At 46.5% G+C, this 21,414-nt stretch overlaps 1 protein-coding gene across 1 annotated transcript in view; it reads right to left on the minus strand.

The window, feature by feature from the left end:
• Positions 1-403: 403 nt before the first annotated feature.
• LOC137308850 (tectonic-3-like) overlaps positions 404-21,414 on the minus strand; it is a 96,484-nt gene continuing 75,473 nt past the window's right edge. Inside the window, exons 12-14 of the mRNA XM_067977303.1 lie at positions 12,449-12,605; positions 11,742-11,879; positions 404-1,024 (exon numbers count right to left, since the gene is read on the minus strand). Of these exons, the coding sequence (XP_067833404.1) occupies positions 806-1,024; positions 11,742-11,879; positions 12,449-12,605 (514 nt within the window). The 3' untranslated portion in view covers positions 404-805. The remainder of the gene's footprint in view (positions 1,025-11,741; positions 11,880-12,448; positions 12,606-21,414) is intronic.

Below are 21,414 nucleotides of genomic sequence, written 5' to 3' on the forward strand. Positions count from 1 at the left end.
ATAACAATCCCAGATCCTCCAGTCTCTCCATGTAACTGAAATCCCAGTGTTTTATAAAGGTTCAGGTCTTGATCTCAGTCACCAGTTCAGGTAATACTCTCACCTAGGAGGAACTGCAGGAATCTCAGACTATGCTGAGACTCAGTGAGGTGCACAACCGACATTTTAAATTCATTCTCGGGATGTGGGCGTCGCTGGCAAGTCCAGAATTTATTGTCCATCCCCTTGTTGCCCCTTGAGAAGATGGTGGTGGTGAGCTTTCGAACAAATCCTGAGTTATGAGACAGATTATACCCAAGGGTTCTGTACACAGTCAGGGAGCGAACCTGAGGGGCACTGGGATCAGTGTCTTGTTCCCCCTTAAACACAATTTGCAACAAAAACACACAACGTATGTCACCTGGACGAGAAAAAAATCACTTTTATTTACAAATATTCCGATCTGAACAAGTAGAAAAGTGACAATTAAAATGCCGCACACACACACTACTCCCAACACCCCCCTCCCGACAGCGAGTCTCTCCACACTGGGAGCGAGCCATACTGGTTATAAAAGTGAGCGGAGAGGGAGATTCAGCTCACTAACACCATGGGTTTCCGTCCTCTGATACCCCCCTCCCAACAGCCGGACCAGAGGTGTGCGTCCAGTGTAGGAGGAGTGGGCAGAGACTGGTGGACCTGGGTCCAGTGTCTGTGTCCCAGTGAGGTCGACCACCCCGGTCCCAGGACGACCTTTACATTGAGATCATAATTCCACCTGTCCTGACAACAGGTTCAATATCCGACAGACCTGAGAGTTGAGGACTCAGAGCTGACCCAGGAAGCCTACCACAATGACGCTGCAAACACTGCCCAGTATCGATCCCGCAGAAAAGACCACTCCACTCGTGGCCATCTTGAAGGGGTGGAAGAAATCGAAGGGCAGCTTCCAGTCAGCGGCCGGCTGGTTTCTGGGCGCTGGAGGGTATCGGGTGGTCTCGATGAAGGTGACGGAGGTTCTCAGAGATACTGAGCTAATCGAACACTGAGGTAAAGACCAATGTTTAGACTCTCAGCAGATCGAACTCACACTTCCGGTCACAATTATATTTATTGAGGTGAAAGAATCCAAGTTCCTTCATCACGGGTGAGATACAGAGTAAAGCTCACTCTACACTGTCCCATCAAACACTCCCAGGGCAGGTACAGAACGTGTTAGATACAGAGTAAAGCTCCCTCTACACTGTCCCATCAAACCCTCCCAGGGCAGGTACAGCACGGGTTAGATACAGAGTAAAGCTCCCTCTACACTGTCCCATCAAACACTCCCAAGGCAGGTGGAGCACGGGTTAGATACAGAGTAAAGCTCCCTCTACACTGTCCCATCAAACACTCCCAAGGCAGGTGGAGCACGGGTTAGATACAGAGTAAAGCTCCCTCTACACTGTCCCATCAAACACTCCCAAGACAGGTACAGCACGGGTTAGATACAAAGTAAAACTCCCTCTACACTGTCCCATCAAACACTCCCAGGGCAGGTACAGCACGGGTTAGATACAAAGTAAAGCTCCCTCTACACTGTCCCATCAAACACTCCCAGGGCAGGTACAGGGTTAGATACAGAGTAAAGCTCCCTCTACACTGTCCCATCAAACACTCCCAGGGCAGGTACAGCACGGGTTAGATACAGAGCAAAGCTCCCTCAACACTGTCCCAGCAAACACTCCCAGGGCAGGTACAGCACGGGTGAGATACAGAGTAAAGCTCCCTCTACACTGTCCCATCAAACACTCCCAGGGCAGGTACAGCACGGGTGAGATACAGAGTAAAGCTCCCTCTACACTGTCCCATCAAACACTCCCAAGGCAGGTGGAGCACGGGTTAGATACAGAGTAAAGCTCCCTCTACACTGTCCCATCAAACACTCCCAGGGCAGGTACAGCACGGGTTAGATACAAAGTAAAACTCCCTCTACTCTGTCCCATCAAACACTCCCAGGGCAGGTACAGGGTTAGATACAGAGTAAAGCTCCCTCTACACTGTCCCATCAAACACTCCCAGGGCAGGTACAGCACGGGTTAGATACAAAGTAACGCTACATAGAAACATAGAAAATAGGAGCAAGAGTCGGCCATTCGGCCCTTCGGGCCTGCTCCACCATTCAAAATGATCATGGCTGATCGTCTAACTCAGTACCCTGTTCCCGCTTTATCCCCATATCCCTTGATCCCTTTAGCATTAAGAAATATATCTATCTCCTTAAATACATGTAATGACTTGGCCTCCACTGCCTTCTGTGGTAGAGAATTCCACAGGTTCACCATCCTCCGAGTCAAGAAATTTCTCCTCATCTCGGTTCTAAATGACATACCCCGTATCCTGAGACTGTGACCCCTGATTCTGGACTCCCCATCCATCAGGAACATCGTCCCTGCATCTAGTCTGTCCAGTCCTGTTGGAATTTTATATGTTTCGATCAGATCACCTCTCTTCTGAACTCGAGTGAATATAGGCCTAGTCGACCCAATCTCTCCTCATACATCAGTCCTGCCATCCAAGGAATGAGTCAGGTAAACTTTCGTTGCACTCCCTCCACGGCAAGGACATCCTTCCTCAGATAAGGAGACCAAAACTGCACACAATACTCCAGATGTGGTCTCACCAAGGCCCTGTATAACTGCAATAAGACATTCCTGTTCCTGTACTGAAATCCTCTTGCAATGAAGGCCAACATTCCATTCGCCTTCCTAACTGCTTGCTGCACCTGAATGCTCTCTTTCAGCGACTGGTGTACAAGGACACCCAGGTCTCGTTGCACCTCCCCTTTTCCCAATCTATCACCATTCAGATAATAATCTGTTTTTACAACCAAAGTGGATAACCTCACTTATACTGCATGATCTTGCCCACTCACCCAACTTGTCTAAATCACATTGCAGCCTCTTTGCATCCTCCTCACAGCTCACATTCCACCCCAGCTTTGTGTTGTCTGTAAACTTGGAAATGTTACATCTAGTTCCCTCATCCAAATCATTGATATATATTGTGAATAGCTGGGGCCCAAGCACTGATCCCTGCGGTACCCCACTAGTCACTGCCTGCCACCCGGAAAAAGACCCATTTATTCCTACTCTCTGTTTCCTGTCTGTCAACCAATTCTCAATCCATGCCAGTATATTCCCCCCAATCCCATGTGCTTTAATTTTGCACACTAACCTCTTGTGTGGGACCTTATCAAAAGCCTTCTGAAAATCCAAATACACCACATCCACTGGTTCTCCCCTATCTATTCTCCTAGTTACATCTTCAAAAAACTCCAGTAGATTTGTTAACCATGATTTCCCTTTCATAAACCCATGCTGACTTTGTCCAATCCCGTTAATGTCTTCCAAGTGTTCTGTTATCACATCTTTTATAATAGACTCCAGCATTTTCCCCACTACTGATGTTAGGCTAACTGGTCTGTAATTCCCTGTTTTTTCTTTCCCTCCTTTTTTAAATAGTGGAGTTACATTTGCCACCCTCCAATCTGTAGGAACTGTTCCAGAGTCTATAGAATTTTGGAAGATGATCACCAATGCATCCATTATTTCCAGGGCCACTTCCTTTAGTACTCTGGGATGTAGATTATCAGGCCCTGGGGATTTGTCAGCCTTCAGCCCCATTAATTTCCTTAGCACTATTTTTTTTACTAATACTGGTTTCCTTCAGTTCCTCCCTCTCACGAGACTCTTGGTTCCCTAACATTTCTGGCAGGTTTATTGTGTCCTCCTTTGTGAAGACAGAACCAAAGTATGTGTTTAATTGTTCTGCACTTTCTTTGTTCCCCATTATCATTTCCCCCATTTCTGACTGTAAGGGACCTACATTTGTCTTCACTAATCTTTTTCTCTCGACATATTTATAGAAGCTTTAACAGTCAGTTTTTATGTTCTCTGCTAGTTCACTCTCATACTCTATTTTTCCCCTCTTAATCAATCTCTTTGTCCTCTTTTGCTGAATTCTGAACTGCTCCCAATCCTCAGGTTTGCCGCTTTTTCTGGCATTTTTATGTTTCCTCTTTGGATCTAATACTATCCCTAATTTCTTTTGTAAGCCACAGTTGAACCATCTTTCCTGTTTTATTTTTGTGCCAGACAGGAATGAATAATTGTTGTAATCCCTGCACATGTTCTTTAAATATTAGCCATTGCCTATCCACCGTCATCCCTTTCAGTAAAGTTCTCCAATCTATCCTCACCAACTCACACCTCATACTTTCGTAATTTCCTTTATTTAGATTCAGGACCCTAGTTTCGGATTCAACCACTTCACTCTCCATCTTAATGAGGAATTCTATCATGTTATGGTCGCTCTTCCCTAAGGGACCCCGCACAAGATTGTTAATTAATCCTTTCTCATTGCACAATACCCAGTCTAGATCGCCTGTTCTCCAGTTGGTTCCTCAATGTATTGGTCTAGAAAACCATCACGTACACACTCCAGGAATTCCTCCCCCACAGTATTATTGCGAATTTGGTTTGACCAATCTATATGTAGATTAAAGTCACCCATGAATTTTGCCCTTGTTTTCTCTGTCTTCCACTATTGCTTCTTCCCTTTCTGTCTTTTGTACCCTTCTTGCATGCGTCTCTAATTTCCTGTTTAATGCCCTCCCCTACATCTCCACTACTGTTTGGGGGCCTATAGACAACCCCCACCAACGTTTTCTGCCCCTTGGTGTTTTTTTGCTCCACCCATACAGATTCCACATTGTGATTTTCCGAGCCAATATCCTTCCTCACTATTGCATTGATTTCCTCCTTTACTAACACTACCCCCCACCTCCTTTCCCTTTTTGCCTGTCCTTCCTAAATATTGAATACCCCTGGATGTTCAGTTCCCATCACCCTGGTCACCCTGCAGCCATGTCTCCGTAATCGCAACTATATCATAACCGTTAATATCTATCTGCGCTGTTAATTCATCTACCTTATTGCGAATGCTCCGAGCATTAAGACACAATGCCTTTAGACTCTTCTTTTTAAGATTGCCAGTCATCTTTGTTTTATTTTGCACTATGGCCCTATTTGTTTTTTGCCCTTGCTTTCTCTGCGTTCCACTATCGCTTCTTCCCTTTCTGTCTTTTGTTTTTATCCTTGTTTCCCCCTCCTGTCTCCCTGCTCAGGTTCCCATCCCCCTGCCATTCGAGTTTAAACCTTCCCCAACAGCACTAGCAAACACCCCTGTGAGGTCATTGGTCCCGGTCCTGCTCGGGTGTAACCCGTCCCGCTTGTACAGGTCCCACCTTCCCCAGAACCGGTCCCAATGTCCCAGGAATCTAAATCCCTCCCTCCTACACCATCCCTGCAGCCACGCATTCATCTGGTCTATTCTCATTATGTTCTCAATCTGATCAATCTTGACTTGTTTGTAAGCTTTCTTCATTTCCTTGACACCAGTTTTCATTGCATCCACCGTAGTCTTTGTGTCTTTCAATGACTGTATGGTATAGTTGGCTTGTTCCATGTTGAATGGCTGCTGCATTAGGTTGTTCCTATACTCACTCGCACGTGGCACTGGTAGTAATCCTGAGATCACTACCTTTGAGGTCCTGCTTTTTAATTTATCTCCTAGCTAATTAAATTCACCTTGCAAGACCTCATCCCTTTTTTTTAAACCTATGTCGTTGGTACCAATATGGACCACGACTACTGGCTGTTCACCCTCCCCCTCCAGAATGCCCTGTAGCCACTCCGTGACATCCTTGACCCTAGCAGCAGGGAGGCAACATACCATCCTGGAATCATGTTTGCGACCACAGAAATGCCTATCTTCCCCTTACAATTGAATCCCCTATCACTATAGCCCCGCCACTCTTCTTCCTTCCTCCCCTCCTGTGCAGCTGAGCCACCCAGGGAGTGGGTAAAAATCAGATCAGCCATGATCTCATTGAATGCCGGAGCAGGCTCGAGGGGCCGAATGGCCTACTCCTGCTCCTATCTCTCATGGTCTTTTGGTCTAACCCGTGCTGTACCTTCCCAGGTAGTGTTTGATGGAACAGTCCAGTAGGAGCTTTGGTCTATATCTAACCCGTGCTGTTCCTGCCCTGCGATTGTTTAATGGGACAGTTTAGAAGGTGCTTTTCTCTGTATCTAACCCGGCTGTACCTGTTGTGGGAGTGTTTGATGGGACAGTGTAGAGGGAGTTTTCCTCTGTATCTAACCCGTGCTGTCCGTGCCCTGGGAGTGTTTGATGGGACAATTTAGAGTGAGCTTTACTATGTATCTCACCCTTGCGGTATCTGCCCTGGGAGATAGAGAGTAAAGCTCCCTCAACACTGTCCCATCAAACACTCCCAGGGCAGGTACAGCACGGGTTAGATACAGAGCAAAGCTCCCTCAACACTGTCCCAGCAAACACTCCCAGGGCAGGTACAGCACGGGTGAGATACAGAGTAAAGCTCCCTCTACACTGTCCCATCAAACACTCCCAGGGCAGGTACAGCACGGGTGAGATACAGAGTAAAGCTCCCTCTACACTGTCCCATCAAACACTCCCAGGGCAGGTACAGCACGGGTGAGATACAGAGTAAAGCTCACTCTACACTGTCCCATCAAACACTCCCAGGGCACGGACAGCACGGGTTAGATACAGAGGAAAACTCCCTCTACACTGTCCCATCAAACACTCCCACAACAGGTACAGCCGGGTTAGATACAGAGAAAAGCACCTTCTAAACTGTCCCATTAAACAATCACAGGGCAGGTACGGCACGGGTTAGATATAGACCAAAGCTCCTACTGGACTGTTCCATCAAACACTACCTGGGAAGGTACAGCACGGGTTAGACCAAAAGACCATGAGAGATAGGAGCAGGAGTAGGCCATTCGGCCCCTCGAGCCTGCTCCGGCATTCAATGAGATCATGGCTGATCTGATTTTTACCTCAACTCCACTCTCCCGCCCTTTCCCCATATCCTTTGACTCCCTTGCTGATCAAAAATTTGTCTAACTCAGCCTTGAATGTATTCAATGACTCAGCCTCCACAGCTTTTTGAGGTAAGGAATTCCAAAGATTCACGACCCTCTGGGAGAAGAAATTCCTCCTCATTTCTGTCTTAAGCGGGCGACCTCTTATTCTGAGACAATGCCCCCTAGTTTTAGATTCCCCCATGAGGGGTAACATCCTCTCAGCATCTACCCTATCGAGTCCCTTCAGAATCTTGTATGTTTCAATAAGATCTCCTCTCATTCTTCTAAACTCCAATGAGTATAGACCCAACCTGTTCAATCTTTCCTCATAAGACAATTCTTCCATACCCGGAATCAACCCAGTGAACCTTCTCTGAACTGCCTCCAATGCAAGTATGTCCTTCCTTAAATAAGGGCACCAGAACTGTACGCAGTACTCCAGGTGTGGTCTCACCAGCACCCTGTACAGTTGTAGTATGATTTCCCTGCTTTTATACTCCAGCCCCCTAGAAATAAAGGCCAATATTCCGTTTGCCTTCCGGATTACCTGCTGCACCTGTATGTTGACTTTTTGTGTTTCATGTACGAGGACACCCAGATCCCTCTGTACCGCAGCATTTTGTAGTATTTCTCCATTCAAATAATATTTTGCTTTTTTATTTTTCCTCCCAAAGTGGATGAGTTCACATTTTCCCACATTATATTCCATCTGCCAAATTTTTGCCCATTCTCTTAACCTGTCAATATCCCTTTGCAGACACTTTGTGTCCTCATCACAACTTGCTTTTCCACCTATCTTTATATCATCAGCAAATTTGGCCACAAGTCTCTCTGTTCCTTCATCCAAGTCATTGATATATATTGTAAATAGTTGAGGCCGCAGCACTGAGCCCTGTGGCACCCCACTAGTTACAGATTGCCATTTTGAAAATGGCCCTTTTATCCCGACTCTTTGTTTTCTGTTAGTTAGCCAATCCTCTATCCATGCCAGGATATTACCCCCAACACCATGAGTTCTTATCTTGTGCAGTAATCTTTTATGTGGCACCTTATCAAATGCCTCTTGGAAATCCAAATATACTGTATCCATTGGTTCCCCTTTATCAATCCTGCCTGTTACTTCCTCAAAGAACTCTAATAAATTTGTCAGACACGATTTCCCCTTCATAAAATCATGTTGACTCTCCTTGATTGTATTATGAGTCACTAAATGTCCTGCTACTACTTCCTGAATAATGAATTCTAGCATTTTCCCAATGACTGATGTTAGGCTAACTGGTCTATAGTTACCTGCTTTCTGTCTCACTCCCTTCTTGAATAGGGGTGTTACATTTGCGGTTTTCCAATCCGCTATCTATTCTACTAGTTACATCCTCAAAAAACTCCAGTAGATTTGTTAAGCATGATTTCCCTTTCATAAACCCATGCTGACTTTGTCCAATCCCATTAATGCCTTCCAAGTGTTCTGTTTTCACATCTTTTGTAATGGACTCTAGCAATTTCCCCACTACTGATGTTAGGCTAACTGGTCTGTAATTCCCTGTTTATTCTCTCCCTCCTTTTTTAAATAGTGGAGTTACATTTGCCACCCTCCAATCTGTAGGAACTGTTCCAGAGTCTATAGAATTTTGGAAGATGATCACCAATGCATCCACTATTTCCAGGGCCACTTCCTTTAGTACTCGGGGATGTAGATTATCAGGCCCTGGGGATTTGTAAGCCTTTAGCCCCAATAATTTCCTTAGCACTATTTTTTTTTTACTAATTCTGATTCCCTTCAGTTCCTCCCTCTCACTAGACCCTTGGTTCCCTAACATTTCTGGCAGGTTTATTGTGTCCTCCTTTGTGAAGACAGGACCAAAGTATGTGTTTAATTGTTCTGCCATTTCTTTGTTCCCTATTATAATTTCCCCCATTTCTGACTGTAAGGGACCTACATTTGTCTTCACTAATCTTTATCTCTCGACATATTTATAGAAGCTTTTACAGTCAGTTTTTATGTTCCCTGCTAGTTTACTCTCATACTCTATTTTTTCCCTCTTAATCAATCTCTTTGTCCTCCTTTACTGAATTCTGAACTGCTCCCAATCCTCAGGTTTGCCGCTTTTTCTGGCAATTTTGTATGTCTCCTCTTTGGATCTAATATTATCCCTAATTTCTTTTGTAAGCCACAGTTGAACCATCTTTCCTGTTTTATTTTTGTGCCAGACAGGAATGAATAATTGTTGTAATTCCTGCACACGTTCTTTAAATATTAGCCATTGCCTATCCACCGTCATCCCTTTTAGTAAAGTTCTCCAATCTATCCTCACCAACTCACATCTCATACTTTCGTAATTTCCTTTATTTAGATTCAGGACCCTAGTTTCGGATTCAACCACTTCACTCTCCATCTTAATGAGGAATTCTATCATGTTATGGTTGCTCTTCCCTAAGGGACCCCGCACAATAAGATTGTTAATTAATCCTTTCTCATTGCACAATACCCAGTCTAGGATCGCCTGTTCTCTAGTTGGTTCCTCAACGTATTGGTCTCGAAAACCATCACGTACACACTCCAGGAATTCCTCCCCCACAGTATTATTGCTAATTTGGTTTGACCAATCTATATGTAGATTAAAGTCACCCATGATTACAGTTGTACCCTTCTTGCATGCGTCTCTAATTTCCTGTTTAATGCCCTCCCCTACATCTCCACTACAGTTTGGGGGCCTATAAACAACGCCCACCAACATTTTCTGCCCCTTGGTGTTTCTTAGCTCCACCCATACAGATTCCACATCGTGATTTTCCGAGCCAATATCCTTCCTCACTATTGCATTGATTTCCTCCTTTACTAACAACGCTACCCCACCTCCTTTCCCTTTTTGCCTGTCCTTCCTAAACATTGACTATCCCTGGATGTTCAGTTCCCATCCTTGGCCACCCTGCAGCCATGTCTCTGTAATTGCAACTATATCATAACTGTTAATATCTATGTGCGCTGTTAATTCATCTACCTTATTACGAATGGTCCACGCATTAAGACACAATGCCTTTCGCCTTGTCTACTTAAGATTGCCAGTCATCTTAGTTTTATTTTGCACTATGGCCCTATTTGTTTTTCGCCCTTGTTTTCTCTGCCTTCCACTATTGCTTCTTCCCTTTGTCTTTTGTTTCTATCCTTGTTTCCCCCTCCTCTGTCTCCCTGCTCAGGTTCCCATCCCCCTGCCATTCTAAACCTTCCCCAACAGCACTTGCAAACACCCCAGTGAGGACATTGGTCCCAGTCCTGCTCGGGTGTAACCCATCACGCTTGTACAGGTCCCACCTTCCCCAGAACCGGTCCCAATGTCCCAGGAATCTAAATTCCTCCCTCCAACACCATCCCTGCAGCCACGCATTCATCTGGTCTATTCTCCTGTTCCTGTACTCACTCGCACGTGGCACTGGTAGTAATCCTGAGATCACTACCTTTGAGGTCCTGCTTTTTAATTTATCTCCTAACTCCTTAAATTCACCTTGCAGGACCTCATCCCTTTTTTACCTATGTCGTTGCTACCGATATGGACCAGGACTACTGGCTGTTCACCCTCCCCCTCCAGAATGCCCTGCACCCGCTCCGTGACATCCCTGACCCTAGCACCAGGGAGGCGACATACCATCTTGATTGCCCTGTTTCCTTGTTGTAAACCTCTGTGTATTACCACAGATAATCCTGGTTCATCAACTAACTCTCTGGGCTTGAAGTGCATTCTGAGCTATGATACTCCACAAACTGTCTCATCCAGCTTCAATGCACATTCCACAAACTGTCTCATCCAGCTTCAATGCACATTCCACAAACTGTCTCATCCAGCTTCAATGCACATTCCACAAACTGTCTCATCCAGCTTCAATGCACATTCTACAAACTGCCTCGTCTAGCTTCAATGCACATTCTACAAACAGACTCGTCTAGCTTCAATGCACATATTCAACGCCTGGCCTGTTCACAGTCACAACCCCCCCACCCCTGCCTTCCCCACTTCAGGAGATGAAGCTGGCAGCTTTATAAAGTTGTGCAAATTCACTTTACTTTAAAAGAAAAGAGCAGAAAAGCTTGCATTCGTGTAACACCTTTCCAGACTTTGTAGCTAGAATCATACAGCACAGATGGAAGCCATTCTGGCCATTGTGCCTTTGTCGGCTCTTTGAAAGAGCTGTCTAATTGGTCCCACTCTCCTGCTCTTTCCCCATAGCCCTACAAATTTCTCCTTTTCAAATATTTATCCAATTCCCTTTTGAAAGTTATTACTGAACCTGCTTCCACCACCTTCACAGGTAGTGCATTCCAGGTCATAACAACTCACAGTGTAAAAAAAATTCTCCTCATCTCCTCCCTGGTTCTTTTGCCAATCACGTTAAATCTGTGTCCTCTGGTTACCGACCCTCCTGCCAGTGGGAACTGTTTCTCCTTATTTACTCTATTAAAACACTTCATAATTTTGAACGTCTCTATTAAATCTCCCCTTATCCTTCTCTAATCTAAGAACAATCCCAACTTCTCCAGTCACTCTAAATAACTGACGTCCCTCATTTCTGGCACCATTCTGGTAAATCTCCCCTTAACCCTCTCTGTTGTAAGGGGAACAATCCCAGCTTCTCCAGTCTCTCCACAGAACTGAAGTCCCTCATCCCTGGTACCATTCTAGTAAATCTCCTCTGCACCCTCTCCAAGGCCTTGACATCCTTCCTAAAGTGCGGTGCCCAGAATTGAACACAATACTCCAGCTGGGGCCTAACCAGTGATTTATAAAGTATTACTTTGTTAGTTATTTCCGTACTTACCCCTACATCCTGCCTCTGGTACTGGAAGCGGGCACCAAGCACAGCAGCCTGGGGATTGGCGAGAGGGCCCAAGTACGCCCACAGGATCTGAATCTCCAGTGCAAGGGACAGGGGGCAACTGGTGGCACACCTCACGCCCTGCAAAGAGGAAACGGTGCATTCAGTACCTCACCATGACAGTACAGCAAATGAGGCCTCACCCTCGAGACCCTGTGTGAAAGGCAGCTTCACCCTCAACAGCCTCTTTAAATAGGGTGCCTCACTGCTCGACCCCTTGACCCTCAGATCCCCCCCTTTAAAGGGGCAGCCTCATTGACAGAGACCCTTTTAAAGGAGACCCATTATTAAGGACTTTAATTTAAACTCCAGTGCCTCACCACCCACCCCACCCCAATCACTCACTCTCTGATTTCCCCACTCTGGGAATTGCCCGACCCATCTACCCCTCCACTCCCCGGGAAATGGTCTGATCCTCTCCTTCCACTCCATCCCCCCCGCAGGAATGGTCCAACCCTCTCCCCTCGCCCCCAACCCCGGGAATGGTCCGACCCTGCCTCCTCACCCACCCCCAACCGGGGAATGGTCTGACCCCCCCCCCCCCCGGGAAGGTTCCAACCTCCACCCCTCATGGACTGTTCTGATCCGCCCCTCATTGACCAGCCAACAGACTAACACCTGCTAGGGAAGGTGGGCGGGGGGGTGTTTACCGGAGCCTCCGGCACGGGATTGATGATCCGGGTCAGACCCTCTGTCTCGCTGCCGCTGGCATTCCCCAGAATGCCGAGAGAATTGATGGGACTCTCCCCCAGGAGCAGGAGGTTGATCTGTGTCTGGAGGTTGCTGCACATCTGTCCCGGGGTAAACCTGAACATTGGGGGAGACACAAAGTTCGTCAACAGTATTTTATTGTTCTTTAATCATTCTGGGCATGTGGGTATCACTGGCAAGGCCAGCATTTATTGCCCATCCCTAGATGCCCCTTGAGAAAGTGGTGGTGAGCCTTCTTCCTGGATTTGAGACCAGTGGATTGCTGGGCCACATCACCGGCCAGTTAAGAGTCAACCATGCCAGTGTGGGACTGGAGTCACATAAAACAGCATGCATTTATATAACACCTTTAACGGAGTAAAAAGTCCCAAGGGACTTCACAGGAGCGATTATCAAACATAAACTGACACTAAGCCGCATAAGGAGATATTAGGACAGGTGACCAAAAGCCTTGGTCAAAGAGGTAGGTTTTAAGGAGCGTCTTAAAAGGAGGAGAGAGTCGAGAGGCGGAGAAGTTTAGGGAGGGAATTTCAGAGCTTGAGGTGCAGACCAGGGAGGGAATTTCAGAGCTTGAGGTCCAGACCGGGTAAGGACAGCAGGTTTCCTTCCCTAAAGGACATTAATGAACCAGTTGGGTTTTTACGACAATCCGACAGGTTCCTGGACTCTTTTACTGATCCCAGCTTTTTATTTCTGGCAAAAAAAACCAGGGGGGAGATGAGAATTTATTTAATGCAGCGAGTTGTAATGATCTGGAATGACCTGCCTGAAAGGGCGGAGGAAGCAGACTCGATAGTAACTTTCAAAAGGGAACTGGATCAATCCTCGAAAAGGAAATATTTGCAGGGCTATAGGGAAAGAGCAGGGGAATTGGACTAATAAATCCTATAGGGAATTCAGGAGAAACTTCTTTACCCAGAGAGTGGTTAGAATGTGGAACTCGCTACCACAAGGAGTAGTTGAGGCGAATAGCCTGCACCCTCTTGCATTTCAAGGGAAGCTGGATAAATACATGAGGGAGAAAGGAATAGAAGGTTATGCCGATAGGGTGAGATGAAGTAGGGAGGGAGGAGGCTCGTGTGGAGCATAAACACCGGCATGGATCTGTTGGGCTGAATGGCCTATTTCTGTGCCATAGTTTCCATGTAATTCGATGCAAGCCCAGGGGGTGAAGTGTCAGGTGGTGTGGGAACTGACTGTTAATAGCAGGTGTCAGGGGTTAGAGTCAGGAAGAGGGAAGAAAGTGAGGATTGTGAAGACCATGGTTGGTTGGTCGTGCGTGTGAAATATCTGGAGAACGATACTGTTGCTAATGAGCATGTGCAAAGGGGAGGAAGGTAGTCTGTTTGACCATGAGCACACGTAAATATTAACCCTGCGTGCTTATGAACGAACAGCAAGGGTCTCGGACTCCAGGAACAGCAAAACCTGTAAATTACGGATAATTTTACACACTGGCATTGAGAATCCCTACGTGGTCAGTTTTCAGTAAAATATTAAAATGTCTACGTGGCAAAGAAGCAGAATGCAAAATGGTTAGAAAGGGTTAATTAGTTAGTAACTGAGATTGATACAAGTGGCCTGGCCCTCCTGCTGGGCCATATGTTTGCTTAGTCAGCAGGCCTGCATTGTCTTATCAATGATAGGTCTTTGATGTGAGTCAAGGACTGGTCTGAATGTCTCCATGTTTATGGCAGATCAATATAGGGAACGAGCTTAGCCAAAGTTGAAAGACATTCCAGGTTGGGAGATAAGGAACAGAAGGAACAGGGAAGAACATTCCAAGTTCGAAGGTGAGGAAGTATCCCCTTTGATGTCTAACAGCAGCATGATCAGCACATGGATGATTTATGATTGGCCGGAAATAATGTAACCTCGCATGGCAACCTATGCCCGGCTTATGATTGGTGTTGACCCTCGTTAAGTATGTTCCAACCCTATTCATCTGTATAAAAACGTGTGGATTTCTGTATGTTTTTGTTCTTGCTCTGCCAGCATAGAGGGACTCTATCAGGAGTCCAAATCAATGCTGCAGACTAAGAACCCTGCTATAAAAGATGTGTTGAACTTTAAAATGTATTCGACTTCAGTTATTACTGAACCAGACTGAGGGGAAAGAATCCGGATCGTCAGCATCAGCATGCTCTATTATTGCAGGTGTCGTCATTTACAAAATGGTAATTTTATGTACTGTAAAAAATTTCAGTACAATGTGGAGTTCGTTAACCAGCATCCATAGCAGCAGACAAACCGTCCTATCCCTGGGATCGAGCCGTCGATTAAATCAATCCTAGACAAACCGTCCAATCCCTGGGATCCAGCCGTGTATTAATTCAATCCCAGACAAACCATCCTATCCCTGGGATCCAGCCGTGTATTAATTCAATCCCAGACAAACCATCCGATCCCTGGGATCGAGCCGTGTATTAATTCAATCCTAGACAAACCGTCCTATCCCTGGGATCGAGCTGTGTATTAATTCAATCCCAGACAAACCGCCCTATCCCTGGGATCGAGCCGTGTATTAATTCAATCCCAGACAAACCGTCCTATCCCTGGGATCGAGCCGTGTATTAATTCAATCCCAGACAAACCGTCCTATCCCTGGGATCGAGCCGTGTATTAATTCAATCCCAGACAAACCGTCCTATCCCTGGGATCGAGCCGTGTATTAATTCAATCCTAGACAAACCGTCCTATCCCTGGGATCGAGCCGTGTATTAATTCAATCCTAGACAAACCGTCCTATCCCTGGGATCGAGCCGTGTATTAATTCAATCCCAGACAAACCGCCCTATCTCTGGGATCGAGCTGTGTATTAATTCAATCCCAGACAAACCGTCCTATCCCTGGGATCGAGCTGTGTATTAATTCAATCCCAGACAAACCGCCCGATCTCTGGGATCGAGCCGTGTATTAATTCAATCCCAGACAAACCGTCCTATCCCTGGGATCGAGCTGTGTATTAATTCAATCCCAGACAAACCGCCCTATCCCTGGGATCGAGCCGTGTATTAATTCAATCCCAGACAAACCGTCCTATCCCTGGGATCGAGCCGTGTATTAATTCAATCCCAGACAAACCATCCTATCCCTGGGATCGAGCCGTGTATTAATTCAATCCCAGACAAACCGCCCTATCCCTGGGATCGAGCTGTGTATTAATTCAATCCCAGACAAACCGCCCTATCCCTGGGATCGAGCTGTGTATTAATTCAATCCCAGATAAACCGTCCTATCCCTGGGATCGAGCCGTGTATTAATTCAATCCTAGACAAACCGCCCTATCCCTGGGATCGAGCTGTGTATTAATTCAATCCCAGACAAACCGTCCTATCCCTGGGATCGAGCTGTGTATTAATTCAATCCCAGACAAACCGTCCTATCCCTGGGATCGAGCCGTGTATTAATTCAATCCGAGACAAACCGTCCTATCCCTGGGATCGAGCCGTGTATTAATTCAATCCCAGACAAACCATCCTATCCCTGGGATCGAGCTGTGTATTAATTCAATCCCAGACAAACCGTCCTATCCCTGGGATCGAGCTGTGTATTAATTCAATCCTAGACAAACCATCCTATCTCTGGGATCGAGCCGTGTATTAATTCAATCCCAGACAAACCGTCCTATCCCTGGGATCGAGCTGTGTATTAATTCAATCCCAGACAAACCATCCTATCCCTGGGATCGAGCTGTGTATTAATTCAATCCCAGACAAACCATCCTATCCCTGGGATCCAGCCGTGTATTAATTCAATCCCAGACAAACCGTCCTATCCCTGGGATCCAGCCGTGTATTAATTCAATCCCAGATAAACCGTCCTATCCCTGGGATCGAGCCGTGTATTAATTCAATCCCAGACAAACCGTCCTATCCCTGGGATCCAGCCGTGTATTAATTCAATCCCAGACAAACCGTCCTATCCCTGGGATCGAGCCGTGTATTAATTCAATCCCAGACAAACCATCCTATCCCTGGGATCGAGCTGTGTATTAATTCAATCCCAGACAAACCATCCTATCCCTGGGATCCAGCCGTGTATTAATTCAATCCCAGACAAACCATCCTATCCCTGGGATACAGCCGTGTATTAATTCAATCCCAGATAAACCGTCCTATCCCTGGGATCGAGCCGTGTATTAATTCAATCCCAGACAAACCGTCCTATCCCTGGGATCCAGCCGTGTATTAATTCAATCCCAGACAAACCGTCCTATCCCTGGGATCGAGCTGTGTATTAATTCAATCCCAGACAAACCATCCTATCCCTGGGATCGAACTGTGTATTAATTCAATCCCAGACAAACCATCCTATCCCTGGGATCCAGCCGTGTATTAATTCAATCCGAGACAAACCGTCCTATCCCTGGGATCGAGCCGTGTATTAATTCAATCCCAGACAAACCGCCCTATCTCTGGGATCGAGCTGTGTATTAATTCAATCCCAGACAAACCGCCCTATCTCTGGGATCGAGCCGTGTATTAATTGAATCCCAGACAAACCGCCCTATCTCTGGGATCGAGCTGTGTATTAATTGAATCCCAGACAAACCGCCCTATCTCTGGGATCGAGCTGTGTATTAATTGAATCCCAGACAAACCGTCCTATCCCTGGGATCGAGCCGTGTATTAATTCAATCCTAGACAAACCGCCCTATCCCTGGGATCGAGCCGTGTATTAATTCAATCCCAGACAAACCGTCCTATCCCTGGGATCGAGCCGTGTATTAATTCAATCCCAGACAAACCGTCCTATCCCTGGGATCCAGCCGTGTATTAATTCAATCCCAGACAAACCGTCCTATCCCTGGGATCGAGCTGTGTATTAATTCAATCCCAGACAAACCGTCCTATCCCTGGGATCGAGCCGTGTATTAATTCAATCCTAGACAAACCGCCCTATCTCTGGGATCGAGCTGTGTATTAATTCAATCCTAGACAAACCATCCTATCCCTGGGATCGAGCCGTGTATTAATTCAATCCCAGACAAACCGTCCTATCCCTGGGATCGAGCTGTGTATTAATTCAATCCTAGACAAACCGTCCTATCCCTGGGATCGAGCCGTGTATTAATTCAATCCCAGACAAACCAGCCTATCCCTGGGATCGAGCTGTGTATTAATTCAATCCCAGACAAACCGTCCGATCCCTGGGATCGAGCTGTGTATTAATTCAATCCTAGACAAACCATCCTATCTCTGGGATCGAGCAGTGTATTAATTCAATCCCAGACAAACCGTCCTATCCCTGGGATCGAGCTGTGTATTAATTCAATCCCAGACAAACCATCCTATCCCTGGGATCGAGCTGTGTATTAATTCAATCCCAGACAAACCATCCTATCCCTGGGATCCAGCCGTGTATTAATTCAATCCCAGACAAACCGTCCTATCCCTGGGATCCAGCCGTGTATTAATTCAATCCCAGATAAACCGTCCTATCCCTGGGATCGAGCTGTGTATTAATTCAATCCCAGACAAACCATCCTATCCCTGGGATCCAGCCGTGTATTAATTCAATCCCAGACAAACCATCCTATCCCTGGGATCCAGCCGTGTATTAATTCAATCCCAGATAAACCGTCCTATCCCTGGGATCGAGCCGTGTATTAATTCAATCCCAGACAAACCGTCCTATCCCTGGGATCCAGCCGTGTATTAATTCAATCCCAGACAAACCGTCCTATCCCTGGGATCGAGCTGTGTATTAATTCAATCCCAGACAAACCATCCTATCCCTGGGATCGAGCTGTGTATTAATTCAATCCCAGACAAACCATCCTATCCCTGGGATCCAGCCGTGTATTAATTCAATCCGAGACAAACCGTCCTATCCCTGGGATCGAGCCGTGTATTAATTCAATCCCAGACAAACCGCCCTTTCCCTGGGATCGAGCCGTGTATTAATTGAAGCCCAGACAAACCGCCCTTTCCCTGGGATCGAGCCGTGTATTAATTGAAGCCCAGACAAACCGCCCTATCTCTGGGATCGAGCCGTGTATTAATTCAATCCCAGACAAACCGCCCTATCTCTGGGATCGAGCCGTGTATTAATTGAATCCCAGACAAACCGCCCTATCTCTGGGATCGAGCTGTGTATTAATTGAATCCCAGACAAACCGCCCTATCTCTGGGATCGAGCTGTGTATGAATTGAATCCCAGACAAACCGCCCTATCTCTGGGATCGAGCTGTGTATTAATTGAATCCCAGACAAACCGCCCTATCTCTGGGATCGAGCCGTGTATTAATTCAATCCCAGACAAACCGCCCTATCTCTGGGATCGAGCTGTGTATTAATTGAATCGCAGACAAACCGCCCTATCTCTGGGATCGAGCTGTGTATTAATTCAATCCCAGACAAACCGCCCTATCTCTGGGATCGAGCTGTGTATTCATTGAATCCCAGACAAACCGCCCTATCTCTGGGATCTAGCTGTGTATTAATTGAATCCCAGACAAACCGTCCTATCTCTGGGATCGAGCTGTGTATTAATTCAATCCCAGACAAACCGCCCTATCTCTGGGATCGAGCCGTGTATTAATTGAATCCCAGACAAACCGCCCTATCTCTGGGATCGAGCTGTGTATTAATTGAATCCCAGACAAACCGCCCTATCTCTGGGATCGAGCCGTGTATTAATTCAATCCCAGACAAACCATCCTATCCCTGGGATCGAGCTGTGTATTAATTCAATCCCAGACAAACCGCCCTATCTCTGGGATCGAGCCGTGTATTAATTGAATCCCAGACAAACCGCCCTATCTCTGGGATCGAGCCGTGTATTAATTCAATCCCAGACAAACCGCCCTATCTCTGGGATCGAGCCGTGTATTAATTGAATCCCAGACAAACCGTCCTATCTCTGGGATCGAGCCGTGTATTAATTCAATCCCAGACAAACCGCCCTATCTCTGGGATCGAGCCGTGTATTAATTCAATCCCAGACAAACCATCCTATCCCTGGGATCGAGCTGTGTATTAATTTAATCCCAGACAAACCGCCCTATCTCTGGGATCGAGCCGTGTATTAATTCAATCCCAGACAAACCATCCTATCCCTGGGATCGAGCTGTGTATTAATTCAATCCCAGACAAACCATCCTATCTCTGGGATCGAGCCGTGTATTAATTCAATCCCAGACAAACCGCCCTATCCCTGGGATCGAGCCGTGTATTAATTGAATCCCAGACAAACCGCCCTATCTCTGGGATCGAGCTGTGTATTAATTCAATCCCAGACAAACCGCCCTATCCCTGGGATCGAGCCGTGTATTAATTGAATCCCAGACAAACCGCCCTATCTCTGGGATCGAGCTGTGTATTAATTCAATCCCAGACAAACCGCCCTATCTCTGGGATCGAGCCGTGTATTAATTGAATCCCAGACAAACCGCCCTATCTCTGGGATCGAGCTGTGTATTAATTGAATCCCAGACAAACCGCCCTATCTCTGGGATCGAGCTGTGTATTAATTGAATCCCAGACAAACCGTCCTATCCCTGGGATCGAGCCGTGTATTAATTCAATCCGAGACAAACCGCCCTATCCTTGGGATCGAGCCGTGTATTAATTCAATCCCAGACAAACCGTCCTATCCCTGGGATCGAGCCGTGTATTAATTCAATCCCAGACAAACCGTCCTATCCCTGGGATCCAGCCGTGTATTAATTCAATCCCAGACAAACCGTCCTATCCCTGGGATCGAGCTGTGTATTAATTCAATCCCAGACAAACCGTCCTATCCCTGGGATCGAGCCGTGTATTAATTCAATCCTAGACAAACCGCCCTATCTCTGGGATCGAGCCGTGTATTAATTCAATCCCAGACAAACCGCCCTATCTCTGGGATCGAGCCGTGTATTAATTGAATCCCAGACAAACCGCCCTATCTCTGGGATCGAGCTGTGTATTAATTGAATCCCAGACAAACCGCCCTATCTCTGGGATCGAGCTGTGTATGAATTGAATCCCAGACAAACCGCCCTATCTCTGGGATCGAGCTGTGTATTAATTGAATCCCAGACAAACCGCCCTATCTCTGGGATCGAGCCGTGTATTAATTCAATCCCAGACAAACCGCCCTATCTCTGGGATCGAGCTGTGTATTAATTGAATCGCAGACAAACCGCCCTATCTCTGGGATCGAGCTGTGTATTAATTCAATCCCAGACAAACCGCCCTATCTCTGGGATCGAGCTGTGTATTCATTGAATCCCAGACAAACCGCCCTATCTCTGGGATCTAGCTGTGTATTAATTGAATCCCAGACAAACCGTCCTATCTCTGGGATCGAGCTGTGTATTAATTCAATCCCAGACAAACCGCCCTATCTCTGGGATCGAGCCGTGTATTAATTGAATCCCAGACAAACCGCCCTATCTCTGGGATCGAGCTGTGTATTAATTGAATCCCAGACAAACCGCCCTATCTCTGGGATCGAGCCGTGTATTAATTCAATCCCAGACAAACCATCCTATCCCTGGGATCGAGCTGTGTATTAATTCAATCCCAGACAAACCGCCCTATCTCTGGGATCGAGCCGTGTATTAATTGAATCCCAGACAAACCGCCCTATCTCTGGGATCGAGCCGTGTATTAATTCAATCCCAGACAAACCGCCCTATCTCTGGGATCGAGCCGTGTATTAATTGAATCCCAGACAAACCGTCCTATCTCTGGGATCGAGCCGTGTATTAATTCAATCCCAGACAAACCGCCCTATCTCTGGGATCGAGCCGTGTATTAATTCAATCCCAGACAAACCATCCTATCCCTGGGATCGAGCTGTGTATTAATTTAATCCCAGACAAACCGCCCTATCTCTGGGATCGAGCCGTGTATTAATTCAATCCCAGACAAACCATCCTATCCCTGGGATCGAGCTGTGTATTAATTCAATC

The sequence above is a fragment of the Heptranchias perlo genome, unplaced genomic scaffold (assembly GCF_035084215.1).
Source record: "Heptranchias perlo isolate sHepPer1 unplaced genomic scaffold, sHepPer1.hap1 HAP1_SCAFFOLD_141, whole genome shotgun sequence".
NCBI lineage: Eukaryota > Metazoa > Chordata > Chondrichthyes > Hexanchiformes > Hexanchidae > Heptranchias > Heptranchias perlo.